The sequence below is a fragment of the Anomaloglossus baeobatrachus genome, chromosome 2 (genome assembly GCF_048569485.1).
Source record: "Anomaloglossus baeobatrachus isolate aAnoBae1 chromosome 2, aAnoBae1.hap1, whole genome shotgun sequence".
Taxonomy (NCBI): Eukaryota; Metazoa; Chordata; class Amphibia; order Anura; family Aromobatidae; genus Anomaloglossus; species Anomaloglossus baeobatrachus.
In genome coordinates this window covers 734,391,966-734,419,270 of record NC_134354.1, presented here as the reverse complement: position 1 = coordinate 734,419,270, position 27,305 = coordinate 734,391,966, and the positions used below count along the sequence as shown (strand labels likewise).

Genomic DNA, 27,305 nt, shown 5'->3' with positions numbered 1-27,305 from the left:
CATCCATAGATTCTGTCAGTTGCTTCATCTGTTTACGATCAACATTGTGTGCAGCAGCCTCCACAGCCTCCCATTCACTGTTCCGAGAGGTGTACTGTTTTCCCTCCCTGTAGATCTTACATTTTATGAGGGACCACAGGTTCTCTATGGGATTCAGATCAGGTGAACAAGGGGGCCATGTCATTATTTTTTCATCTTTTAGACCTTTACTGGCCAGCCACGCTGTGGAGTAGTTGGATGCATGTGATGGGGCATTGTCCTGCATGAAAATCATGTTTTTCTTGAATGATACCGACTTCTTCCTGTACCACTGCTTGAAGAAGTTGTCTTCCAGAAACTGGCAGTAGGTCTGGGAGTTGAGCTTCACTCCATCCTCAACCCAAAAAGGTCCCACAAGTTCATCTTTGATGATACCAGCCCATACCAGTACCCCACCTCCACTTTGCTGGCGTCTGAGTCGGAGTGGAGCTCTGTGCCCTTTACTGATCCAGCCTTTGGCATATCCATCTGGCCCATCAAGAGTCACTCTCATTTCATCAGTCCATAAAACCTTTGAAAAATCAGTCTTAAGATATTTCTTGGCCCAGTCTTGACGTTTTATCTCATGTTTCTTGTTCAAAGGTGGTGGTTTTTCAGCCTTCCTTATTTTGGACATGGCCCTGAGAATGGCACACCTTGTGCTTTTTGATACTCCAGTAATGTTGCAGCTCTGAAATATGGCCAAACTGGTGGCCAATGGCATCTTGGCAGCTTCACGCTTGATTTTCTTCAATTCATGGGCAGTCATTGTGCGCCTTTTTTGCCCAACACACTTCTTGCGACCCTGTTGGCTATTTGCCATGAAATGCTTGATTGTTCGGTGATCACGCTTCAAAAGTTTGGCAATTTCAAGACTGCTGCATCCCTCTGCAAGACATCTCACAATTTTCGACTTTTCAGTGCCCGTCAAATCTCTCTTCAGACCCATTTTGCCAAAGAAAAGGAAGTTGCCTAATAATTAAGCACACCTTATATAGGGTGTTGATGTCATTACACTTAATTGGTAGTTGGCTCTCAGCCTATACAGCTTGGAGTAGGACAACATGTATACAAATTATCATGTGATCAAAATAGTCATTTGCCTAATAATTCTGCACACAGTGTAGATCCCTCTGTGTGTAATGACTCTATATAATATATGCATTTCATTTTTTGTATTGAATTACTGAAATAAATTAACTCTTTGATGATATTCTAATTTATTGAGATGCACTTGTATAAGGGAGCATTGCCAGCGTGATGTGTGATGGCCGCTCTGCTCTTCTGATCTCACTGCAGAGCTGTGTGTGCTTATAAATGACACATCTGCAACTTCCATCTCACAGGCAGACAATGCTGCAATATTGATGTACTAAAGCAGAGCTGTGAGAGCTGCAGCAAATATGTTTGTATAAAGACAAAGTTCAGTTCTCCTGTTCTGTGTTAGTTAAACATCTCACGCTGGTAATGCCTCATGTTATTAAAAATATTCCCTGGAGGATGATTCTCAAAGAGATCAGTGTCCGGCCTATAGCCTGGAACAGCTCATTTACATATAAAAATAGCATGGATATCTCTGAAATAAGACTTCAGATCACAAATTTCAAGATATGATATTATTCAGATTTTTATGACCTGTATGTCCACATAGGTGGCTGTAGAAAGGTTGATACTACTGACAGATTCCGTTTAAGTAAAAAAAAAATGCTCCCAAAGATGTCCATATACTTAAAGTTGTTAACTTGTTTTTTCGTTGTCAAATAGCTTACATATAGTGATGGGCGAACCCGCAGATGTTTGGGTCCAGCATGTCCAGCTGGATTTTAAAAAATTCCGGTTCGGGACCGACATTGATCCTAAACTTCTGCTTGGATGCCGAATCCCATATAAGTCTATGAGGACCTGAACATTGTGTTGTAAAACGGTGATCGAAAGGGATAAGGGGTTTAGAGCATAAGCATTATACTTACCGAGTCTCCCGCCCGGCTGTAACACTACTTCTGGGTCCAATCATTACCCCTGATACATATTCGCTGCTTCCCCCACCAACCATGAGTCACAGCGTGTGATTGGTTGCAGTCAGACTACGTCCCCATACTATGTGACAGCATCTATGATTGGTTTGAATCACACATGCTGTCTGTCTCCCTATAAATACATTGGTGTAGGGTTCCCTCATATTGTGATACCCAGTCCAGATAAAGCATACGGCTACAGGCTGCAACCCCCAGCCGTGTGCTTATCTTGTCTGTGGATCAAAATATGAGGGATGCTATGTGGCTTTTTTAAAATTATTTAAATAAATAATTTTTAAAAAGAACATGCAGTTCCCCCCACCCAATTTTGATACCCAGCCATGATAAAGCTGACAGCTGGGGTCTGGTATTCTCAGACTGGGGATCCACATGGTTATTGTGCCCCCAGCCTAAAAATAGCAGCCTGCAGCCACCCAGAATTGTAGCATCCATTAGATGTGACAATCCCAGTACTTTACCCGACTCATCGCGATTGCCTTAGTGCATTGGCAATCAAGGTAAATGAGAGCTCACTTCTGCCACTAAGCCCTAGACTAGTAATGGGAGGCGTCTATGAGACACTCCTCCATTACTAATACTTTAAGTGAAAAGAAAACAACACAAACACCGAAAAAATTCTTTATTTGACATAAAATACAAAAAACACCCTCTTTCTCCAATTTATTAACCCCAAACACCCAGTTCTGACTATGACGGGGTATGCAACAGAGCAGTGAGGGACGCCAGGCCAAGGAACAATCCAAAGGGCTTTATTGGAACCAACAGCCAAGCAATGGTATGAATAATAATGTGGTGACAATTAAAATATAACTTTTAATAATAATTTGTTAAAAAAGTTACCACACAACACGTAAGGTTGTAAAACCAACCTAATCAATAAGAGAGCAAGTATAGTGTATAGCTCTCACTATCACAACACTGACAATTTGACAGTAAGGAATTCCCCTACCGTACATAAAGATAGACAAGGTGGCAAGAAAAGAGTAATTGCCACACTATGTGTACGCCAATATTGACAGTCGCATACCCAACAGTGTAAAATCACCAGATTCACTGGTTAATAACCACTGTGGCACAGAGATAAATACTGTTCCAATACGGGAGGGGGCAAAAACAGCCTCACAATACTCCCCAGATGGCAACAATCTGACCTTAAACGTTGTATGACCTCCCAACGCGTTTCTTAATTGACTTAATCATCAGGGGATTCTGGTCAACAAACCAAAAGCTGCAAAGAAACAATGTGGTCAGAGAAAATATAGCAGAAATTGTAATAGAGAAGCGTGCACCAAAAGTCTCAGCATGTAATCAAAAACAGAGTCCTACCTTCAGTCTAGTGCGGACCTCTAACATGGTGTGTCCGGGCATGGCATAGCGCGCTTTGCTTTGAAATTGCCGTCCTTAAATGTCATGTGAGCAGATCACCGCCCATAGTGACGTCATACAACCATGTCGTACCACCCCCAGTAGTAATTTGGAAACCGCCCCGCAAGATTATTGGAGCGGTACCATGTGACAAGAGCAGAGGAGGGGACAAATCACGGAACGGGGGCACCCGGTACTTTATGGTGTTGTTACACTCCGTTGTTAGGTAGGTAGTGAGAATAGGGCATATTAGGGAGATTATAGCTCTAAATTTCTCACCCTTCAGCATCGCCATTTCCTTATCCCTCCTTATGGTCCTTTGTTCTCCTTTTTTGCTACAAAAAAAATATTTGGACCCTAGAGTTGTTTTGGTCCTTGTCCAATTGTTATCACCTGTGTCCATTGACCTTTGTTTTAAAGTCCTGCTTAAATCCGATTAGCGTGTCCTTTATTTAGATATCTATTGGGACAATATTACTTAGCATCTATTCATGCCTTCAGCTCATTTAGTCGTTGGGCTAATCTGTTTTCTTTGATACACGCTTTAAATGTTTTGATATTCCTACCACTCACCCAGCTAAGAGGGCTCCTTCCCATAGGGCTGCTGCTATTACGCCCTGGTGGCTTTATATGGGCCCTCTGCTAGTTTATTTCATTATATATGCCCTTTAATATCTATGTGCCTGTCAACATTGTTGGCTCCACCCCCCCCCCTCCGCACCCCTGGGAGTATTATGATATGCTGATATTGGCCCTCTTCTTACTGTTTTGTGAGTCATGGAACACTGGGCAGTTGTTTATTGGCGTTGCCTAGCAATCATTTAGGGGATGGTCACTTGGGCCAGCAGTGTGATGCAGTGATAGGCGTGACGTATATGATCCACTCCCACTGCTTTGGTCTGCTGTACTGACAACCCCTTACTGTGTGAAGCTGCTGTGTGGCTAGTGAACCATGTGACGATGGGCAGAGGGTTCTACCGTCTTAACCCCTCCCACTTTCGCATCACACGGGGCTGCTCCAATAACCTTTAAGGGCGGTACCCGGTTCAGGGTTGGGGGCGGTAACATTTGGCCAGTGACACGAGTATGGGCGGCGACTGAATGCGCTGATTTCCTGACTGTGCGATGCTTTTGTGAGCATCTCATATATTAGCCTGCTCTATTGTTTCTATAATTAGACTGGCAACTCCTGTTATTCTGTTTTGGCAATCAGGTGACAATGGCCGGAGGGTAATGCTGATTTGTCCCCTCCTCTGCTCTTGTCACATGGTGCCGCTCCAATAATCTTGCGGGGCGGTTTCCAAATTACTACTGGGGGTGGTTACGACATGGTTGTATGACGTCACTATGGGCGGTGATCTGCTCACATGACATTTAAGGGCGGCAATTTCAAAGCAAAGCGCGCTATGCCATGCCCGGACACACCATGTTAGAGGTCCGCACTAGACTGAAGGTAGGACTCTGTTTTTGATTACATGCTGAGACTTGTGGTGCACGCTTCTCTATTACAATTTCTGCTATATTTTCTCTGACCACATTGTTTCTTTGCAGCTCTTGGTTTGTTGACCAGAATCCCCTGATGATTAAGTCAATTAAGAAACGCGTTGGGAGGTCATACAACGTTTAAGGTCAGATTGTTGCCATCTGGGGAGTATTGTGAGGCTGTTTTTGCCCCCTCCCGTATTGGAACAGTATTTATCTCTGTGCCACAGTGGTTATTAACCAGTGAATCTGGTGATTTTACACTGTTGGGTATGCGACTGTCAATATTGGCGTACACATAGTGTGGCAATTACTCTTTTCTTGCCACCTTGTCTATCTTTATGTACGGTAGGGGAATCCCTTACTGTCAAATTGTCCGTGTTGTGATAGTGAGAGCTATACACTATACTTGCTCTCTTATTGATTAGGTTGGTTTTACAACCTTACGTGTGGTGTGGTAACTTTTTTAACGAATTATTATTAAAAGTTATATTTTAATTGTCACCACATTATTATTCATACCATTGCTTGGCTGTTTGTTCATGATCTGGTAGAGCATTGACACTTCTTTATTTATCTTTATTGGAACCACAAAGATAAAGCAGCAAACATAAATATAAATCCTTCAAATCTGCAAGGAGTCCACAACAAAAAACAAAAGATCCAGGGGCACCGCCTGGTATTCCGATGCAAGAGAAATTAGGGCAATGGTCCTTATATGAGTTCCTTGAGTCCAACAGGGTGAACAACAAAACACAATCCCACGTGGCCGCGGATCTCCAGTCTGTAACAGTCCACACACACCGACCCCAGGATCCAGCCTCAGCTATAGATCCTAGTACGTCTCCAGCCGAGATCCAACTAACTGAACTAACATGTTCTTCTCTCCTGGGATCAGCCCCTTAGGTGGGCACACCTCCCCCTGGCCATTTGATGCATGAATGGACTTTAGACTGCTGGCTCTGTTCTGTTTACCAAGTTGTAGATTGGAGAAGTCCCATACTGAGAAGAACAATATATATATGCAAGCCCCACCAAATCAATGATGATAGCTACTGCTGAAGCCTGATTGCAATATGATACAGGCTGGGGGGAAGGTATGGTCACTTACATCCCAAGACATTTCAAAGTGTTCAGTAAGTACAACCAAAGGAAAGTTACATCACATCCTGACATAGTATTACAGCAAATACAGTGAGAAGGTAAAATACATCACATGGCATCTTATACAAAAAATATGGGATGGAGAAAACTGCATACATCATGACACTGACGTAATCCACACAAAGTCCCATGATGATCCCTGCTTTATTCCTTGTTTGGGGTCCATGCAGAGGCAATAGGTATCCGATATGGAACTGCAACTGTACAGTTTGGCTTCACCCATCACTAGTTACTTTCTTCAGATTTTAGCCAAGCCATGCAGAACTTAAATAAAAATAGAATCAAAGGAAGGTCTTGTAATCCATGGGGCTCAAATAAATTTGAGCACATGGCAAATGCTCTTGTGCCTTTGTCTAGAACCACCTCTGCTTGTTTTAGTTGGAGCCTTCACCTTTACACCATATGAAAGGATTCCACAGAGAAGACGTTAGTGTGGGTTTTCTTTTTTCAAGGTATTGGATGAAGATTAGTGCAGCGTGTTCCTTATCTATTCCTTCTTCTGATGGTTTAATGTAAGGCCACATCTGCATCTTCTCTTCAGAAACTATGTTTGATCTATTTCAGGAAAGAACTTTGGATAAAGTCATTAATTATGTAAGTCATTCATTATCCTAATCACAGTAATCCTCCGCTGTCTCCTCCTTTTTGACAGTTGGCTCAATAATTTACTGTCAGAGCAAAGGGAATTTGTGTGCAGATGTCAAATTAAAATGTTCAGGATCCTGTCATTAAAAAAAGCTCCAATTCTTTCTCTGCTTATTAACTTTGTGTTTGGACCAGTGTAAAACATATATTGATATATATCAGGAGCAGACATAAAGCCTGTACCGGCTGTTCGGTGGCACATTGAGCAGACCTGCCGAGGGGCACAGTCTGGCCTTGGGCAATTTTAAATTATGTATGTTTCATAGATCGCACAGGTACTGCATCATCCCAGTAAACCAATTGTTTTAAAAGCACCACTCCAGCGTTTTTCTTTATTCCACCACTGGAATGGTGCTTTAAATGCAAGTCCCGTGCCCCCTGTGTCATAGTCACTTTCCTATGCCTTCACCCTCCAACGCCGCCGCTCCATTGGGCTCCGGTGATTTGTGACATACCTGAACCTCCAGTGGAGCTTGCCGGAGGTCATTCTTCAATGCAACTCTATTAGAGCCTTGTTTTGGCCCTCATAAACATGCATTGAGACCTTGTGACATAATTTCTGATTTCCGACCAATCAGAAGTTACAGTCACAAGATGGCGCCACGGGACCGGATTGGCGTTGGTCAAATTTGAAGCCGCCGTAAGGTCAGTGTATGACAGGGGCAGGGGGCTTAGATTTAAAGCACCACTGTAGTGCTGAAGGAAAAAAAAAGCCTGGAGTGGTGCTTTAATTATCTTTCATTAATCTAAATTGTCTCTTCAGGGAGGAAGGAAACGAACTCTAGTTCCACCTATTGAAAGTAGCAATCCTGAAAGTCAAAAGTGACTCTTTAACAAACCTTTTCATATGACTTAGGCGGGCTTTGCACATTACGACATCGCAAGCCGATGCTGCGATGTCGAGTGCGATAGTCCCCGCCCCGTCGCAGGTACGACATCTTGTGATAGCTGGCGTAGCCAACATTATCGCTACGCCAGCTTCACATGCACTCACCCGTCCTGCGACGTCGCTGTGGCCGGCGTCACGCCTCCTTCCTTAGGGGGCGGGTCGTACAACATCACAGCGACGTCACACGGCAGGTGGCCAATCAAAGCGGATGGGCGGAGATAAGCAGGATGTAAACATCCCGCCCACCTTCTTCCTTCCGTATAGCCGCCGGCGGCAGGTAAGGTGATGTTCCTCGCTCCTGCGGCTTCACACACAGCGACGTGTGCTGCCGCAGGAACGATGAACTACATCATACCTGTCGCGGCAGCGTAATTATGAGCCTGCACCGATGCTTTTGCGCTCGTTCATCGTATCATCTAGGATTTACACACTACGATGTCGAAAGTGACGCCGGATGTGCGTCACTTTCGATTTGACCCCACCGACATCACACGTGCGATGTTGCAACGTGCAAAGCCGCCCTTGGGATTTATGCCAGATCAGAACTTCAATTTGCAGACACAGTGTTTCGGAGTGATTGCCCCTCTGTCAGTGCAAAGTATTAGATCTGATCTGGTTGTCTGAGAAGCTATAGTGGGGTCCCTTTCTATCTAATCACTGCACTAGAACACCAAGGATATTATCATTAGACCCCTCTCTACCTAGGACCACCAGAAATTTAACCACAATCGCCTGCCTGGCATTAAATAATAAATAATCTTTATTTTTATATAGTGCTAAGATATTCCACAGTGCTTTATAGACATCATCATCACTGTCCCCATTGGGGATCACAATCTAAATTCCCTATCAGTATGTCTTTGGAGTGTGGGTGGAAACCCACTGAGAACATACAAACTCCTTGCATATGTTGTCCTTGGTGAGATTTGAACCCAGGACCCCAGCGCTGTAAGGCTATGTGCGCACAGTGCGTTTTTCGCGGCGTTTTTGCGCGTTTTTTGGGTGCGTTTTTGGCCTCAAAACTGCATGACTTTGCTTCCCCAGCAAAGTCTGAGTTTTAATTTTTGCTGTCCGCACACAACTGTTTTTTTAAGCTGCGTTTTTGAGCTTGAAAAAAAAAAATGGACATGTCAATTCTTTCCTGCGTTTTTCTGCGTTTTCCGCCCATGCAATGCATTGGAAAAACGCAGCAAAACGCAGAGATCAAAAACGCAGCCAAAAACGCACCAAATCGCGGTAAAAACGCATGCGTTTTTTGATGCGTTTTTTCGACGCAGGTGCGTTTTTAGCGGACAAAAATGCAGCGTCAAAAAAACGCAGCGTGCGCACATAGCCTAAGACTGCAGTGCTAACCACTGAACCAACGTGCCACTTATAGACAGCAAAGAATCTTACCAGTAGCTACGAAGAAAATTATGCTGATTAAGTATGGGGAAGATTTAGATTGCAAAAGATCACCTGATCAGCTTCACTACACTCCCTAGGTCTCGATATTATATTTTGTACCATCCTTGAAGGATTCATGGGACAAACCCTTGTATTTGCACAGTACTTGCTCTGCCTACCAATCCTTATACCCAATACGTTTTGGGCATCTTAGTTATTCTCAAAACAACAGGGAAAAAATTGGGCTAAAACAATGTAGCATGAGCCAGTCGAACTGAAAGTGGCAAGGTAGATGAAAAGTTATTTCTAAGGATTCCAAAAAGGGTTCCGATAAGGCCATTGAAGGGTTAAAGGGGATCTCCAGGAATACCTTTTCCCTTCTGATAATCTGGTATTTTAAGATCATAAACTCCTTCTATACTCACCCTCTCTCGTCAAGGACTATGACTCATAAGGCCACTTTACACACTGCGACATCGCTAGCCGATGCTAGCAATGTCGAGCGCGATAGCACCGCCCCCATCGTACGACCGATATGTGATGATCGCTGCCGTAGTGAACATTATCGCTACGGCAGCGTCACACGCACATACCTGCTCTGCGACATCGCTGTGACCGGCGAACCGCCTCCTTTCTAAGGGGGCGGTTCGTTCAGCGTCACAGCAACGTCACTAAGCGGCCGCCCAATCAAAGCGGAGGGGCGGAGATGAGCGGGACGAACATCCCACCCACTTCCTCCTTCCTCATTGCCGGTGGACGCAGGTAAGGAAAGGTTCCTTGTTCCTGCGATGTCACACATAGCGATGGGTGCTGCCGCAGAAACGAGTAACAACATTGTTACTGTAGCAGCAACGATATTTGGGAAGAGGGGGGCATGTCACCGATTAGCGATTTTGAACGTTTTTGCAACGATTCAAAATCGCTAATAGGTGTCACACGCAACGACATCGCTAAAGCGGCCGGATGTGCGTCACAAATTCCGTGACCCCAACGAGATCGTTTTAGCGATCTCGTAGCATGTAAAGCCACCTTTATTGACAGTCTGAGATGATAATAACACCACTATAGCACACGTGATGATGACTGCAGCCAATCACTGAGCTATGGCGGGCTTTGCACACTACGACATCGCAGGTGCGATGTCGGTGGGGTCAAATTGAAAATGACGTACTTCCGGCATCGCATGCGACATCGTAGTGTGTAAAGGCTCGATGATATGATTAACGAGCGCAAAAGCGTCGTAATCGTATCATCGGTGCAGCGTCGGCGTAATCCATGATTACGCTGACGCAACGGTCCGATATTGTTCCTCGTTCCTGCGGCAGCACACATCGTTGTGTGTGAAGCCACAGGAGCGAGGAACATCTCCTACCGGCGTCACCGCGGCTTCCGTAGGATATGCGGAAGGAAGGAGGTGGGAGGGATGTTTACATCCCGCTCATCTCCGCCCCTCCGCTCCTATTGGCCGCCTGCCGTGTGACGTCGCAGTGACACCATACGACCCGCCCCATTAATAAGGAGGCGGATCGCCGACCAGAGCGACGGTCGCAGGACAGGTGAGTCCATGTGAAGCTGCCGTAGCGATAATGTTCGCTACGGCAGTTATCACAAGGATATCGCAGCTGCGACGGGGGTGGGGACTATCGCGCTCGGCATCGCAGCATCGGCCTGCGATGTCGCAGTGTGCAAAGTGCCTCTAAGTCGATATGCCTATCTAGTCACAAGGAGCCATTGAGCCTAATGATTAGCTGCAGAGGTTACATGTGCTACAGCTTGTCAAAATAGACAGAGGCATTGGCAGAGACCTGAGGATGATGAGTAACATCTGAATTAATTATGCTAACATAAGCCGAAAGAGAGGGAAAAGCAGAAAACCTCTTTAACCCCTTCACGACCGGCCGATTTTTCGCTTTCCATTTTTTTTCGCCATTTTTCTTCCGAGAGACTTTTTTATTTTTCAGTCAATATGGTCATGTGAGGGCTCATTTGTTTGCGGAATGAACTGTACTTTTAAATGAAACCATAAGTTTTACCATATAGTGTACTGGAAAACTGCAAAAAAATTCCAAATGCAGAATAATTGCAAAAAAAGTGCGATAGCACTATAGTTTTTGAGATATTTTATTCACTGTGTTCACTATATGGTAAAACTGATGTGTGGGTGTGTTGCCTCAGGTCAGTGCGAGTTCGTAGACACCAAACATGTATAGGTTTACTTTTATATAAGGGGTTAAAAAAATCGGACGTTTGTCCGAATAAAGTGGCGCACGTTTTACTCCATATTCCGTGACCCGTAGTGTTCTCATTTTTCGGGATCTATAGCTCAGTGATGGCTTATTTTTTGCATCTCGAGCTGATGTTTTAAACGGTACCATTCTTGCGCTGATGCTATGTTTTGATCGCCTGTTATTGCATTTTGCGCAAAATTTGTGGCGACCAAAAAACGTAATTTTGGCGTGTGGAATTTTTTTGCCGCTACACCATTTACTGATCAGTTTAATTGATTTTATATTTTGATAGATCGGGCGTTTCTGAACGCGGCGATACCAAATGCGTGTATATAATTTTTTTTTAACCCTTTAATTTTCAATTGGGCGAAAGGGGGAGTGATTTGAACTTTTAGGTTTTTTATTTTTTTGCTGATCACAGCTATACAGCTGTAAACATCAGATATGCTAATTTTCTGCCTCACCCAGCTCCGGGCCGAGTGAAACCGAAAGTAATTTATGTGAGCGACAGGAGTCATCACATGACCCTGTCCTACCATGACAACCACCGGAAGTCACGTGATCACGTCACGTGACTTCCGATATCGGCCGGTAAGTAAATGTTGTTATATGCTGTTATAATGGCGCTGTCACATATTGACAGTGCCATTTAAGGGGTGTCTAGCAGGCACACATCTGAGCTGTGAAAATCAGCTGAGATGTGCGCCGATCGCTGCAAGCTGCCATCAGCACACCGCGGGCAGTAACACTATTACTGCTAGGACATAATATTACTGCCCGCGGTCGTTAAAGGGGTTAAAAAAATTCCTTCCGAGCTTGAAAATCTCTTTAAAAGTAAACTGACAGCTGATACATTGTGCCCAAACCACAGGTATCAAGGGTTTAATTTCAGACAGGTATGTTTTATTCCAAAACGTTGTGATGTTTCAGAGTGTGAGTGAAATACACTTCGTCTATGCCATTGGAACTCCAAATTAGTGAGATTTGTTTTACGAGAGCTTGGGAAATCATTGCAGCACACACGCTTTGTGCTGTACAGAACATTTCTCCTTTATTACATCATGTGACCACTTTATATAGTATCCCAAACAAAGAAATAACTCTTCAGAACTATGCACCAATAAGAGTCTCAGGGGTGTGTATAGAAATGTGAAACTTCCTCACCCATCAGTGTTAGCTAAGCCCTATAACATCATTCAGTTATAAGACACTATGGTTTGTATAAGAACAAAATTAATTGTATTCTCTCACAAGAGTAAGCTTACATTTAGTAGCCAGCCGAAGACTGTGCAGCTCAGATGACAAGTCCAAGAGTCTGGTCCCCAGCACCTTCTCCCCACCCAGGTCTCCTTGAGTGACAGGTCTCTCTCTCTACACGCAAGAATAGATACTTTATGTCACTAAAGGAGAGTGGGGAGAGGAGCAGCCCGCAGGGATCGTTCTCTTTGGCTAGTCTACCAAGTGTCATAGTTGACTGCCAGCCTTTTTTGCGTTTTTCTTTGTTACAATGTGAAAATCTTTAGTAGATCTTTTTACTGTAGTTATTTGGTAGTTTTATTGAACCACAGAACATAGAAATGTTTAAAATCATAGTTAGGTTGTTGTACTGTTTCTATGTAATATTTCGCTAAATGCAAAAGATCATTTTCTCAACAGGCGATCTTAACCCCTCCGCAATATTGGATGTACTTTTATGTCAAAAGTTGTGTCACTCCCTTTGATGTGGGCTCGCACATTGAGCCTGCATCTTTTCCTGCAAATGTTGGCTGATCTGATTAGCTGACCTGTGCTTCCTACAGTCGAGGGTGAATCGGAGATCTGTGTGCGACTATTAACGAGTTAAATCCCGCTGTTAACCTCTGACAGTGAGATTTAACACTCACTGGCATGGAGTGCGTCATTCCCCACTCCCATCGGCGACCTCATGACGTGATCATGGGGCGCTAATGGTTTGTCATGACAGCCGGGGGTCATCTGATCACCTCTGTGTTTGTTATGACTAACTTCCTGTGAACACCGGCTGCGGGCCGACGTTCATAGTTAGTCATGATTCTGCTGTACAGAGCGGTACTGATGCTGATGCACTACTCTGTACAGCGCAAGTGATCGGATGATCTCAGCTTCAAGTTCCCTAGCGGGGCTAGTAAATACAGTAAAAAGTGAACAAAAACATTTTTAAAAATATGAAAAAAATTTACAAACACAATACTTAAAATCACTCCCCTTTTGCTCCATTGAAAATAAAACTTAAAAAATACACATATTTGGTATCACCCCATTCATAAATATCCAAACTATCAAAATATGCAATAAATTAGTCCAATGGTTAAACAGCATAACGGAAAAAAAATTTGAAACATCAGAATTGTTTTTTTTTGGCCGCAACATTACAATAAAATGCAATAAGAGGCGATCAAAAAGATCAAAACATTGTGTTTATCCTAAAATGGTATCAGTAAAAACCTCAGCTCAGCTCAGATGGAGCTTGCTGTGGAGCATAACTGAGTGATCCCTGCAGTACAGTGTAATACACTGCAGGGATTACTCAGGCATGCTCCACGGCAAGCTCCATCTGGTCCATACGCCATACCCGGTTCTGCCGGAGGTACCATACAACTGCAGTTACACCACATGTGGTGCCTTTTGACATGACTACTTGCTCCAATAAGATTGTATGATTATAGGAGATGTGAGTATGTGACGCCCTGGCCGGGCCAGGTAGTCACAGATAGGGCCCTGCATTACACCAGTCCCCTAACAAGGTGACAGCAGCCGGGGCCAGCGTATGCAGGCAAAGGGCTCCTTGGGCAACCACAAGCCAGGGAGCGGACTCCTGACGTTGCAGGCGCAGGTAGTCCACCATCACACAAACAGTGCAGGAGAAAGGCAGAGACCACCAACCGGGTGGGGGACCAGACTGCAGCCGGCTGCGGGCACCGACCACCATCACCTTGGTTTACCAGAGACTTGTGTGTGTTACTAATCGTGAGTACATCAGTGCCCTCCGGCCGCCAATCTCCCTGCTCCACCCAACTCTCCCCAACGGGTCCCGGGGGCACCATCCCTACCCACGGAGTGGTTAACAACTTGCTGCGCAACATCTCCCCCGGGTGCCCCGTAACTGCAGCGGTGGTGTCCACCTTCACCACAACCCGTGGGTGGCGTCACCAACTCAAACACGGCTCCAGTCGTACACCTACGTCCCCCCAAACCGCCAACCCCTTTTTTAAATCGGAGTGACCGTGGACCCCCGGGTCCAGAGACCCTCGAGCCACCCACTGAAGGTCCGGATCCGAGCGGCTCGGCTACCGCCGAGCACGGGGCGGCACAAATACATTCCATTCCCAGAATTTTCACCCTGCCTGGCTGTCTGCTGGACATCACGGCAACATACAAAATACAGTTTTGCATTTCCTGAGGAGAAATATACAACATATTACACCTTTTCCAGGGCGTTTCCTGACGAATATACCCCTGTTACCCCCACTATGGCCTACATACTAATAGATAACTGACGCCTTACATATGATAACAGTCCAGTCTGATGAAGGCCCAAAGGCCGAAACGTCGATTTGTTTGGACAAATACATGTACCATCTATAATAAAAAATGTTTTGATCAATAAAAAACCAGAATACGCAAACAAACCTGTAATCAGCAGAATTGGGAATACTGCTCTGGATTCTATTTCATGCTGTATCTCAAGATCAGTACAGGATAAGGTATGCAATTGAGTCACAAAGTTCCTTAATTTCCATATGTAGATTATCCACACTACGAGAAACAAGAAAACAGTGAGAACATCAGCAGAGGGAGTTCAAATCTCGGAGACGGTGCAACATTAACACTTGGTGTGGTTTCTCGGCACAAGGTCTATCGCCTTCGGTTTATAAATAATGAGATATTTAACATCTGTACAAATTATAAAGTCAATTAAAGTTTGACTCCAGAGTATGTGTAATATCATAGTGTCAATAATATAAATCTGCTGCAACCCAAATAACAGCAGATCGGACGCGGTATAGGCTTTAATCCACCCGGAGATGGAATAATGAAGACAAATGCGGTACACCTTGCTTGTTTCTAACCGTATTATTAAATAAGCTTCAGCCTGTTGTTCATTCTCTATAGGAAAGTCTTAGAGGAAATCATTTTATGCATTTTTATAGGGCTCTAGTTAAACTAAATATGTTGAGTTTTTTTAAGTACATATTAGTTCATTACGACCCTATGCAAAATGATTGCTCGGCACTAATGAAGCGTGCATTGCGGGTAGATCTTAACAGAACGCCCTAAAGCCAGGTTTGCAAACTTGTCTTAATGACGAACATCATAATCTCATTAGGTTTGTATCCTTTTATGAATCCCGAATGAGAGTGCTTTTAGAATTCATCTTCCCAAATCGCCTGTCCCCATTCTGGTTTACTAAAGAGCGGGGTCTTTTTGTTTCTGATCTGCCGCCTACGAAAGTTCCTTTATACTTTTTTTTAATTAATATGTAGCCGGTCCATTAGGGCCGGTGATTTAATACGGAATGATTGCAAACGATATATTACAACGTAGATCAAGTTATCTAGAAACATATTAACTGCGGTTACAAAGGGCTCCTAATGAAGAATGGAATGAAAGCTAAAATAATGCTGATCTGATAAGATGTAATTACAAGTTATAGGTTGACAATGTATAATTATGCACACCGCTTGTCTGCGCTCATGGAAGTTTATTCATTATACAGTTCTTTGTTCATTATACAGTTATTTAAGATAACTTTTTATTCAAATAATAGCCACAGATCTAAACCCACTAAGCATGGTGACGGAGCGGTGGTGTTCTGCTCCACAGTAGCATAAGTAGAGTTTGTTGGCCCCGGTGCAAAATTTGGACTTGGGGCCCCCCATCCCTGCATGCTGGCCACATGTTTATATATGTATGTATACATTTATTGTTCTAAATCCTGTAAAGACATACGAGTTGCCCTCCCTCCCATGTAGTAATGTCCCCCAATCCTGTTCTAATGTACCCCATCCTGGCCTCCTTCCTTGTAAATATGTTCCCAATTCGTTTAACTGTCCCCCATCCTGGGATACTTGCTGGCATATATGTCCCCCATCTTACTAAATATGTCCCCCATCCTGATATATATGTTCCCCATCCTAGCATATACTGTCCTCTCCTAGTATATTCTGCTCCTTTACTGGTATATGCTGTCCCCCTCCTGGTAAATATGCTCCTCTCCTGGGCACATCCTGGTTTATACTGTCCCCCTCCTGGTAAATATGTTCCTCTCCTAGGCCTCTCCTGGTATATACTGTACCCCTCCTGGTATATTCTGTCCCTCTCCTAGTATATTCTGTCCCACTACTGGTAAATATGTTCCTCGCCTGGGCCCCTCCTGGCATATACTGTTCCCCTACTGGTATATAATGTGCTCACCTTCCCCTGCTCCCACGTTGCGTGACGCCCTCCTCTATAGCCGACCACAGTGGCCGGCAGCTTTCAGCAGCGCCTGTGCTATGGCAATACAAGAAGTCATTGTCATCCGCTACCTCAGTCACGGGGACACTTCTGTTTGGCCGGCAGCATGAAACGCAGTGCAGGGACCCGACGGGTCTGTGCACCGTGATGTATTTCACCTTGATTTCCATCCGAAGCCACACACTCAGATGAAACAGGGGTTGGGTCGGCCCCCTGCAACCCCGGGCTCGGACTCAATCCCTGCGACCGCAATTTTTCTGTCACTGCTGCTTCGTACAGTTTCTAACTGGTTGCTGGTGTAGGTGATTACATTTGGTTGTGGGAAATCGGGTGTCGGACCCCCACATGATGTCCTATGAATAGATTATCAATATCAAAATAATGAAAAGCTCCTTTCATCATCTGGGTTTTGTTGCAAATTTGTCTTAAGTAATGCCGGATCCTCTGCCGGTCTCTATGGTCCTCTCCAAGCCTCCTGTGATAGTAACTCATCCTAGGTCATTGCTTTAGTCTCTGATTAGCTGCAGCAGTCAAATGAGATGAGAGGACATCACAGGAAACCAAAGACAGAACGGCAGTGGACCAGGAAAAGGAGCAATAGCAGTGCCAGGAGTGGTGAGAATGAGGAGACTGGCATGGGACTATGGAAACTAAAAAGAGAAGTGCCAGGTGTAACATGGTAGAGGTTAGGTAGCACAAAGGTGGTGTAAACCTGGATGGTGTAAACCTGGATGTCTGCTCTGATACTTGTAGTGCCATGAGGCTTATTAGGGCATTCCAAGGACAGGTTTTACGGATAGCTGGAGAAACAGGCGGGTCTTGCTATCCACATACCTCAACCCATAGGTGTATCTCATATGTTAAGATGGAGACTGTTTGTTTGCCACATGGTCAGTGTGGGGTGCCTGTGGGAATCTTCTGGGAAGAACCCTCTTAGAGAAGAGAGGAATGGCGACTCCTGACTGGAACAGTGTATAGAGGTTATGATGCCTCTGGATGGAATCTTCTGAGGGAAGAGAGGGTTCGCTTCATCTGACTGGGGTCAGTGAGTGGAGGCTGGGATACCTCCACTCAGATACTTCTGTAGAGAAGTGGTACATGAACCTGAGCGGGCACACCGCCAGTTGAATGGAGTAGATGCAGGTCCCACCGCTGCCCTGCAAGGATTAAAATTGGAGTATCAAAAACAGCAGTGCCCTGCATCAAAATCCAATAACAGCTGCATTAAGAAATGTGTTAAAATTCTTAATGGTGATAGCTATCAGATAGCGATACTTACATGCTCGTTTATCTGGTGTGGAACTTGTCAATGAAAGAACAATGTAGTAATATATATATACCTGCACGTACTGTGTGTAAGCTGTCATCCACACGAAGCATTAGGCTACATGTGCTACCATGTTCTGCAGCATTACTTGACTTGTCTCCCATTGAGCACATGTGGGTCATCATTGATCAGCAATGGCAAAAGAAGCTGGTTGTAGCGAAACATAGAAATCAAGTTTATCAAGTTCAACCTTTCTCCACCAGTTATACTTTCTCATTCGTTCAATTATTTCTAACCCACAGTGCTATTTGTGAGAAATGCATCAACTCCTTTTTTACATGTGGATATGACGCGCCCACCGCGGCATTGGGACACTCGTTACCGGGCCGCGGTTCTGTTTCTTGGATTGCTGCGGTGGCAAGGCCCGGTTCTGTGACCCCGGCAATGTCATTAAAAGGGGAAATGATGATGGGGATGGTAGTTTGTTGTGACGTCACCTGTGGTATTCGGCCTGTGATAGCCGACACTGTGGGATGGGGCCTCTGGGGCAGATGGTGATGCAGCTGGTTTGGTAAAGCTCTTCATAGGTAGATCTGGGCCCCAGGATGGATGGGACTAGTAGTCTATGATGGCGGGGGTGCAGGGCTGGAGGTGCAGGCGAATAACGGAGCGACACAGGGATGCAGTCTCAAAGGTTTTTACTCACTGAGGCAGGCTCCAAATTATCACGTCCGGACGATCAAATGCTGCCCTTGGAATGCTGGGGTTCACTGTGATGGGCTCCAGTCAATCCCGGATAGTTTGGAGGTCAATACTGGTGTGCCCTTCATGTGTTCCTTCCCTGGTCGTCTTCCTGCGCTGACTACTCAGTGCCCTGAGCCGGTGTCCACAGATCCTTCACACCTGTCGGCCTGGAACCATTGGTTCTATGTGGTCACCTTCCCGCGGATTCGTGTGCGGTTTTGGCTTCGGTCTTTGAAGTGACCTACAGTTAGGTCCAGAAATATTTGGACAGTGACACAATTTTGGCGAGTTGGGCTCTGCATGCCACCACATTGGATTTGAAATGAAACCTCTACAACAGAATTCAAGTGCAGATTGTAACGTTTAATTTGAAGGTTTGAACAAAAATATCTGATAGAAATTGTAGGAATTGTACACATTTCTTTACAAACACTCCACATTTTAGGAGGTCAAAAGTAATTGGACAAATAAACCAAACCCAAACAAAATATTTTTATTTTCAATATTTTGTTGCGAATCCTTTGGAGGCAATCACTGCCTTAAGTCTGGAACCCATGGACATCACCAAACGCTGGGGTTCCTCCTTCTTAATGCTTTGCCAGGCCTTTACAGCCGCAGCCTTCAGGTCTTGCTTGTTTGTGGGTCTTTCCGTCTTAAGTCTGGATTTGAGCAAGTGAAATGCATGCTCAATTGGGTTAAGATCTGGTGATTGACTTGGCCATTGCAGAATGTTCCACTTTTTTGCACTCATGAACTCCTGGGTAGCTTTGGCTGTATGCTTGGGGTCATTGTCCATCTGTACTATGAAGCGCCGTCCGATCAACTTTGCGGCATATGGCTGAATCTGAGCTGAAAGTATATCCCGGTACACTTCAGAATTCATCCGGCTACTCTTGTCTGCTGTTATGTCATCAATAAACACAAGTGACCCAGTGCCATTGAAAGCCATGCATGCCCATGCCATCACGTTGCCTCCACCATGTTTTACAGAGGATGTGGTGTGCCTTGGATCATGTGCCGTTCCCTTTCTTCTCCAAACTTTTTTCTTCCCATCATTCTGGTACAGGTTGATCTTTGTCTCATCTGTCCATAGAATACTTTTCCAGAACTGAGCTGGCTTCATGAGGTGTTTTTCAGCAAATTTAACTCTGGCCTGTCTATTTTTGGAATTGATGAATGGTTTGCATCTAGATGTGAACCCTTTGTTTTTACTTTCATGGAGTCTTCTCTTTACTGTTGACTTAGAGACAGATACACCTACTTCACTGAGAGTGTTCTGGACTTCAGTTGATGTTGTGAACGGGTTCTTCTTCACCAAAGAAAGTATGCGGCGATCATCCACCACTGTTGTCATCCGTGGACGCCCAGGCCTTTTTGAGTTCCCAAGCTCACCAGTCAATTCCTTTTTTCTCAGAATGTACCTGACTGTTGATTTTGCTACTCCAAGCATGTCTGCTATCTCTCTGATGGATTTTTTCTCTTTTTTCAGCCTCAGGATGTTCTGCTTCACCTCAATTGAGAGTTCCTTAGACCGCATGTTGTCTGGTCACAGCAACAGCTTCCAAATGCAAAACCACACACCTGTAATCAACCCCAGACCTTTTAACTACTTCATTTATTACAGGTTAACGAGGGAGACGCCTTCAGAGTTAATTGCAGCCCTTAGAGTCCCTTGTCCAATTACTTTTGGTCCCTTTAAAAAGAGGAGGCTATGCATTACAGAGCTATGATTCCTAAACCCTTTCTCCGATTTGGATGTGAAAACTCTCATATTGCAGCTGGGAGTGTGCACTTTCAGCCCATATTATATATATAATTGTATTTCTGAACATGTTTTTGTAAACAGCTAAAATAACAAAACTTGTGTCACTGTCCAAATATTTCTGGACCTAACTGTAAGCCTCCGGTTTTACTAGATGAGAACGTTGGTTCTTCTCCTCTAGTCTAGGGACCGGATCCCCGTTTGCAGCCAAGTCCCTCCATTCCAATGTTCTGTATGTGGAACGAGTCCACAGGGGTTTGGCGCACTCCCCGTGGGCCCTAGGACCCCTTCTCTTTTGCACCTGGGTCAAGCTGCACCAGCTCCAGACCACAGGTCTTCACTCCTTCTCTGCTCTTTCTCGACTCTCCCTCCTACTGACTAACATTCTGTCACTCCAGAATCCCTCACTCACTAGACTCCACCCCAGGTCCTTCGGATTAGGATGAGGGAGGTGTCATCAATCACAGTGGCTATACATAGCCTGATGGCACCAAGCCCTAACCCTGACCCGGTGGGAGCTGCTAACTGAGAGTTTTGTGTGTTTTGTGTGCATACCGGTGGATGACCTCTTCCGTACCCAGGGATGGGATACCATACCTCTGGCTGAGGTGCAGTACCTCTGTGGTGACTGAAGCCTCAGGGGCACCACAGATATAGTATTTGCCATTGCTACTTCTTGTGGTCGGGCATTCCACAGCCTGACTGCTCTAACTGGAAAGATCTTTTTCCCAACCAAATGACATAATCGTCTTCTCTCCACACGTAATGAATGTCCCCTGGTCCTTTGCATGGTCTTTGGAAGGAATAATTCATGTGCCAGTCCTTTGTATTGAACATATAAATTTGTATTTTTTACATATAAATGAGATCTCCATATTTTTTCTAAGCTAAAGAAGCCCAACTTTTCCAACCTCTCATTATAGGAGGCCCTTCGATCACTTGTATTATAGGAGGTCCTTCCATCCCTTGTATTATAGGGGGCTCTTCCATCCCTTGTATTATAGGAGGTCATTCCTTGTATTATAGGAGGTCCTTCCATCCCTTGTATTATAGGCAGCCCTTCCATCCCTTGTATTATAGGAGGTCATTCCTTGTATTATAGGAGGCCCTTCCATCCCTTGTAGAGGAGGCCCTTCCATCCCTTGTATTATAGGCAGCCCTTCCATCCCTTTTATTAAGTGACCCTTTGTTCCCTTGTATTATAGGCAGCCCTTCCATCCCTTGTATTATAAGAGGCCCTTCCTTCCCTTGTATTATAGGAGGTCATTCCTTGTATTATAGGAGGCCCTTCCATTCCTTGTATTATAGGCAGCCCTTCCATCCCTTGTATTATAGGAGGTCATTCCTTGTATTATAGGAGGCCCTTCCATCCCTTGTAGAGGAGGCCCTTCCATCCCTTGTATTATAGGCAGCCCTTCCATCCCTTGTATTATAGGAGGTCATTCCTTGTATTATAGGAGGCCCTTCCATCCCTTGTAGAGGAGGCCCTTCCATCCCTTGTATTATAGGCAGCCCTTACATCCCTTTTATTAAGTGGCCCTTTCTTCCCTTGTATTATAGGCAGCCCTTCCATCCCTTGTATTATAGGAGGCCCTTCCTTCCCTTGTATTATAGGAGGCCCTTCCATCCCTTGTATTATAGGAGGGCCTTCCATCCCTTGTATTATTATAGGAGGGTCTTCCATCCCTTGTATTATAGGAGGGCCTTCCATCCCATATATTATAGGAGGGCCTTCTATCCCTTGTAATAATCTAATTGCCACCTTTGCACTGACTCTAACTTCTTATGTTTTTCTCCTGTGGTTCCAGTTTTTGAGGCCTATCTAGTAAACAAGGGCCCTGGGCCATCACTTTCGAGCATATAGATAAGGGCCACCACCAAAGCATTATTGTAATTCTTCGTTTATCCTTCATCATGTCTTTTGTATTTTAGGTCCTGGCCTGGTAGAAACCCATGGTCAACAATTCCAGATACACTCTGATAAAGGAAAGATGCTATTTTCCGTGGATGAAAAAGAAGTTCTAGTTGGAACAAACCGGCTGAGAGTCACAGGTGGGAGAACAAAAATTGTGCTCTGGTTTCAGGTACCTCTGTTTAAAGCTATGAATCTCATGACACCTTTGCATAAATCCTTCTTACCAAAAGGACCTCCTTATCGGGGGAATATTTCTGGTTGATTATGACCACCATCTACTAGGGGTTTCTAGGTTACTGAACAAGTCTTGTGTTTTACTTGTACTTAGAGTTTCAACAGAACGGTATAATCACCCCCGAAAACACTGATGGACTCTTTAATTGCTGGCAGATCCTTCACTTAATTCACAGTCATGGGTGACAAACTTCTCATATGCAAAAATTTGATTTCATAACATTAAACATACAGTTGATATCCAGACATTTAGAAACTTTGTAACATGCAAAGTTCGGTGCTGGAAATTTTTGGCTTTAGCCATGACTCTTTTATACGTCACTTCCCTGGAAGGTCTGCCTGACCATTCTGCACCCGCTCTAATTTCCATAAGGTTTCAGGACGTTTAGCCAACTATTCCTGGAGGTCTATCCTTTTTCCATGAGTCCGGGGGAGTAAGCAAGTATAGCATAGGAATGTCGTTTTTGGTCTCTTTTCTATCTTGTTCTCTTAGTTGTTTTTTCCTATATTACACCGCCAAAACTACAAAATCAATATAATTCTCAAAATGTACTCAAAGAGGAAACATAAACACTACAGAGACCAGGGGCGTTTGATTTGGGCAATAACTTATTGTTATTAGTGCTCCGTGATAAGTACAGGATGTCTTAAGGCCGCTTTACACGCTGTGATATCATGATAGCGTGGGTACCCGCCCACATCGGTTGTGCGACATGGGCAAATCGCTGCCCGTGGCGCACAACATCGCCCAGACCCGTCACACTACTTACCTGCCCTGCGACGTCGCTGTGACCGGCAAAACGCCTCCTTTCTAAGGGGGGCGGTTTGTTCAGCGTCACAGCGACGTCACAGCGGCGTCACTGAACCGCCACCCAATAGAAGTGGAGGGGAGGAGATGAGCGGGACGAACATCCCGCCCACCTCCTTCCTTCCGCATTGCGGGCGGGAAGCAGGTAAGGAGAGGTTCCTCGTTCCTGCGGTGTCACACGTACCGATGTGTGCTGCCGCAGGAACGAGGAACAACTTCGTTACTGCTGCAGCAACGATATTCGAGAATAGACCCCCATGTCACCGATGAGCGATTTTGCACGTTTTAGCAACGATGCAAAATCGCTCAAAGGTGTCACACGCAACGGCATCGCTAAAGCGACCGGATGTGTGTCACAAATTCCGTGACCCCAACGAGATTGCTTGAGCGATGTCGCAGCGTGTAAAGCGGCCTTTATTGTTAAAATTCTTACTACATACACTCGCTGTATGTACAATTGGTATTAAAGAGAACTAAACACCAGGATTTTGTGATATGAAGTAAAGGCAGTGCCATACTGGCACTAAGATGCTGAATCCAGTATTACGTGTTGTAGAAAGATGGTATGCTTGGTCTTTGATTGACGGTGCAACGGGGGCTGGCCTTTGGGGGTGAGATCCTCTGCGTTTATTCCTACTTCAGCATCCTCCTGGCTTGTCCCCTTTTCTTTATTTGAATATCACACCACCATGTTGTTGGCGGCACGTGCTCTTTGCCACAGTAATTATATCTTCATTAAAATGGCATCGCAGTCCGCGCATGCGTGTACAGTAATCTCCGGCGCCATGTTATTTAAGACACTGATTAGAAGACTAGGAGCGGCATCGGCGCATGCACAGATTTTTATTTTATATTACATCTGCGCACGTACCCCTGATGTGCACAGCACATGTCCTGCAAGCCAACTCTTTTGATTGACACCTCACTGTGAATGTACAATCACTATAGAGAGCCTGGTGTGGGCAGGGGTAGATCTCTCAGCTCTGCTAGATGACTAAACCTAAAAGCTCTGATTGTGTCAGAACGGCTGTGTAGCGCCCCTGAGGCTTCGGTCGCCACAGGGTACTGCATATCATTTGGGGTGCAGTATCCATCCCGGGTATGAGGAGGTTAATGTCTGGTATGTCTTACACCACACAGTTAGAGAATGAGTCAGCAATTTCCTTGCATAACACAGACAGCAGGTGCTCTCCACTAATTACGCTGAAGATGATCACTATAACAACGGGACTTCCCCAGCTTGGTGATTCATCCGGAGGGAGGGAAGAGCACTGGTAAAATACAGGAGCAGGGAGAAAATTACCTGAGAACGTCTGGGACACAGAAGAGCACGGTCACCTGGAGAGCGTGATTCAGAGCTTCTCTGGGTAGAATCGTCCAGACTGGAGACACCGGGAAGAAGAAACCCGATACCGGTAGATCTCATGGGACAAAGGACAATACGGTAGTCGAGGGGAGAGCTTCTTTGCTCCCTTGGGACTGGTGCTGCGACAGGGTGCAGAGCCCTAGGGCTAGCTATACTTCACGTTGGTAACAAAATTTGCTCAAACAACCAAGCAGGTCCATGTTACACCTCGTGGCTCTCCTGTTGCAAGGAATGATGTGGTCTCCCATTCCTTGCCTGCCACGAGCCCTCCTGCTCAGCAGCGCCGAAGGTCTGGGAGACTACGCAATATGGAGGAGATGCCTGCTCAGAGAGGCAGCAGGAGTGTGGCACCTCGTGGTTCTCCTGTTGCAAGGAATGAGGCAGTCTTCCATTCCTTGCCTGCCGTGGGTCCTCCTTCTCAGCAGTGCCGAAGGTCTGAGAGACTACACGATGTGCAGAGGTTAGCTGCTCCGGGAAGCAGCAAGACTTCCCTTATCTCTGCACATTGTGAAACCGAGAGGCGGGAAGATGAACATGTGCACTACGTGGCATGTCCTGATTCGCCCACTGACGTCACACAGCTTGATGACGAGGCTGGTGATGTGGTGAACCCTGACTGGCCGGGCTGGGCCGTTGTGGATCCTGATCGGGTCAAATCCGTCATCTCTGCCTCGCGCCCGCCCTTGGGTGGAGCTGCGCCTCTTTAAAAGCTCCTCCAGCCAATATGGCGGTGCGCGACCGTCCTCTATTGTTGGATGATTGGCAGCGTGCTGCTACGCTGCTGTGCAGTCATTTTGTATGCTTGTGGGCTTTGCCCTTGCTGCCCCGGCAGTGCCTTGTTTGCAGGCTGTGTTCCTGCCCTTGCTGCTCCGGCAGTATCTTGTTTGCAGGCCGTGTCCCTGCCCTGGGTGAGCTCCTCGAGACTCCTTCGGACTCACCTGGTTCTTGAAGCACACGTGCATGGGCACCGCTGTGCTACCCTCATACCACAATTCCGTGACTTTACTTTGGCACATGTGCGCGGGCACCACTGTGCTTCCTCGTGCAACAGGTACACCGAGACGTGAGCCCCGTGCCATACAACCCCCACGGGTTAGGGCGGGCCAATGTACGCAGATCGTCTGTGACGTAACAGACAATCGCCAGCAGCAACCCGCTCACTCTTCATCAACCATAGCAGCGGTTCCCTACACCGCACATTGGACCTTGACCGGCAGAAGCTGTCCTATACCATCTTGGCACGCTTCCCCGGGTCCCCCTCGTAACATTACGGTCGCGCCAAAGGTCTGGCTATGGCTGAAGAGCAGCAGCAGTTGCTGCATTATGTGCAGCAGATGGAGTCACGGTTGGCAGCAGTATAGCAGTCTCCCTCCGATAAGACTGCTCTGGCGACAGTCGCCACCCAGGCGGCTATGCAGGCTGTGGTGTTGGGATCAAGGTCACCTCGCCTTGCACTTCCAGAGCGTTTTAGCAGGGACAGCTCCGAGTGTCGTGGTTTTATCAATCAGGTCACCACCTACTTAGAGCTGTCTGCGACTCATTATGCTACTGAGAAGGCGAACTTGGCCTTCGTCCAGTCCCTGCTCACAGGGAGAGCGCTGAAGTGGTCCTCGCCGTTGTGGGAGCGCGGAGATCGGGTGGTGAATAACCTTACAGCTTATCTTGGGGCCATGAGAATGGTGTTCCTCGGGTCCCAAGTCACCCACGACTCCGCGCTGCGGCTCCTACGACTTCGGCAAGGGTCCGCTTCGGTCGGGGACTTTGCGGTGCACTTCAGGACGCTCGCCGCAGAGCTGGACTGGTCAGATAAGGTCCTTGTCCCTGTGTTCTGGGAGGGCCTGGCAGGGTTCGTCAAAGACGCACTGACCACGCGTGAGGTGCCTGCCACCTTAGAGTCCTTGATTCAGGTTGCTTCCCACATAGACATCCGCCAGGCAGAGCGGAGGCTCGAGGTCTCTTCGGCACCCATGTCTACCCGGTCTAAAAGGCGTCTGACCCCTACCCTCCACCGGACAGGTCTCCCAGTCAGCCCTGTAGACAACTCCGTGGAGTCAATGGAGGTGTCCAAAGCGGCCTCCTCTACCACACGTTCTCTGCTCTCTGTCATCTGCTTTTCCTGTGGGCAGAGGGGACACATAGCTACCCGATGTCCTAAAACCATCAGGAAAAGACAGCGTCTAGTTTCCATCAGAGGGGGGGGACTCTGGACGCTGCCTCACCCTCTAGGTTAACCATCAGCGCCCAGTTGCAGTTCGGCACTACTGTCTTCTCTGCCCTGGCTTGCTTGGACTCTGGCGCTGATGGTAATTTCATTTCGACCTCCCTGGCAACTCAGTACTCAGTTCCCCTGGTTCTATTACCTAAGCCAATCAGGGTCCGGGTAGTCAACGGGTCCCTACTTGCCGATCCCATTACCCAGATCACCATCCTGTTCAGGATGGACGTACCACCAGGACACCATGAGCAGGTGTCCTTCCTGGTGCTTCCAGAGGGGACGGATGAGATTCTACTGGGACTCCCC

General features: G+C 46.0%; 1 protein-coding gene across 2 annotated transcripts in view; it reads left to right on the top strand.

Annotated features, from left to right (window-relative positions):
* The window catches only part of SGCG (sarcoglycan gamma), a 383,560-nt gene that overhangs the window by 288,422 nt on the left and 67,833 nt on the right, over nucleotides 1–27,305 (top strand). For both annotated transcript variants that reach the window (XM_075337388.1, XM_075337389.1), the window contains exon 5: nucleotides 22,394–22,513. In XM_075337388.1, the coding sequence (XP_075193503.1) occupies nucleotides 22,394–22,513 (120 nt within the window). The remainder of the gene's footprint in view (nucleotides 1–22,393; nucleotides 22,514–27,305) is intronic.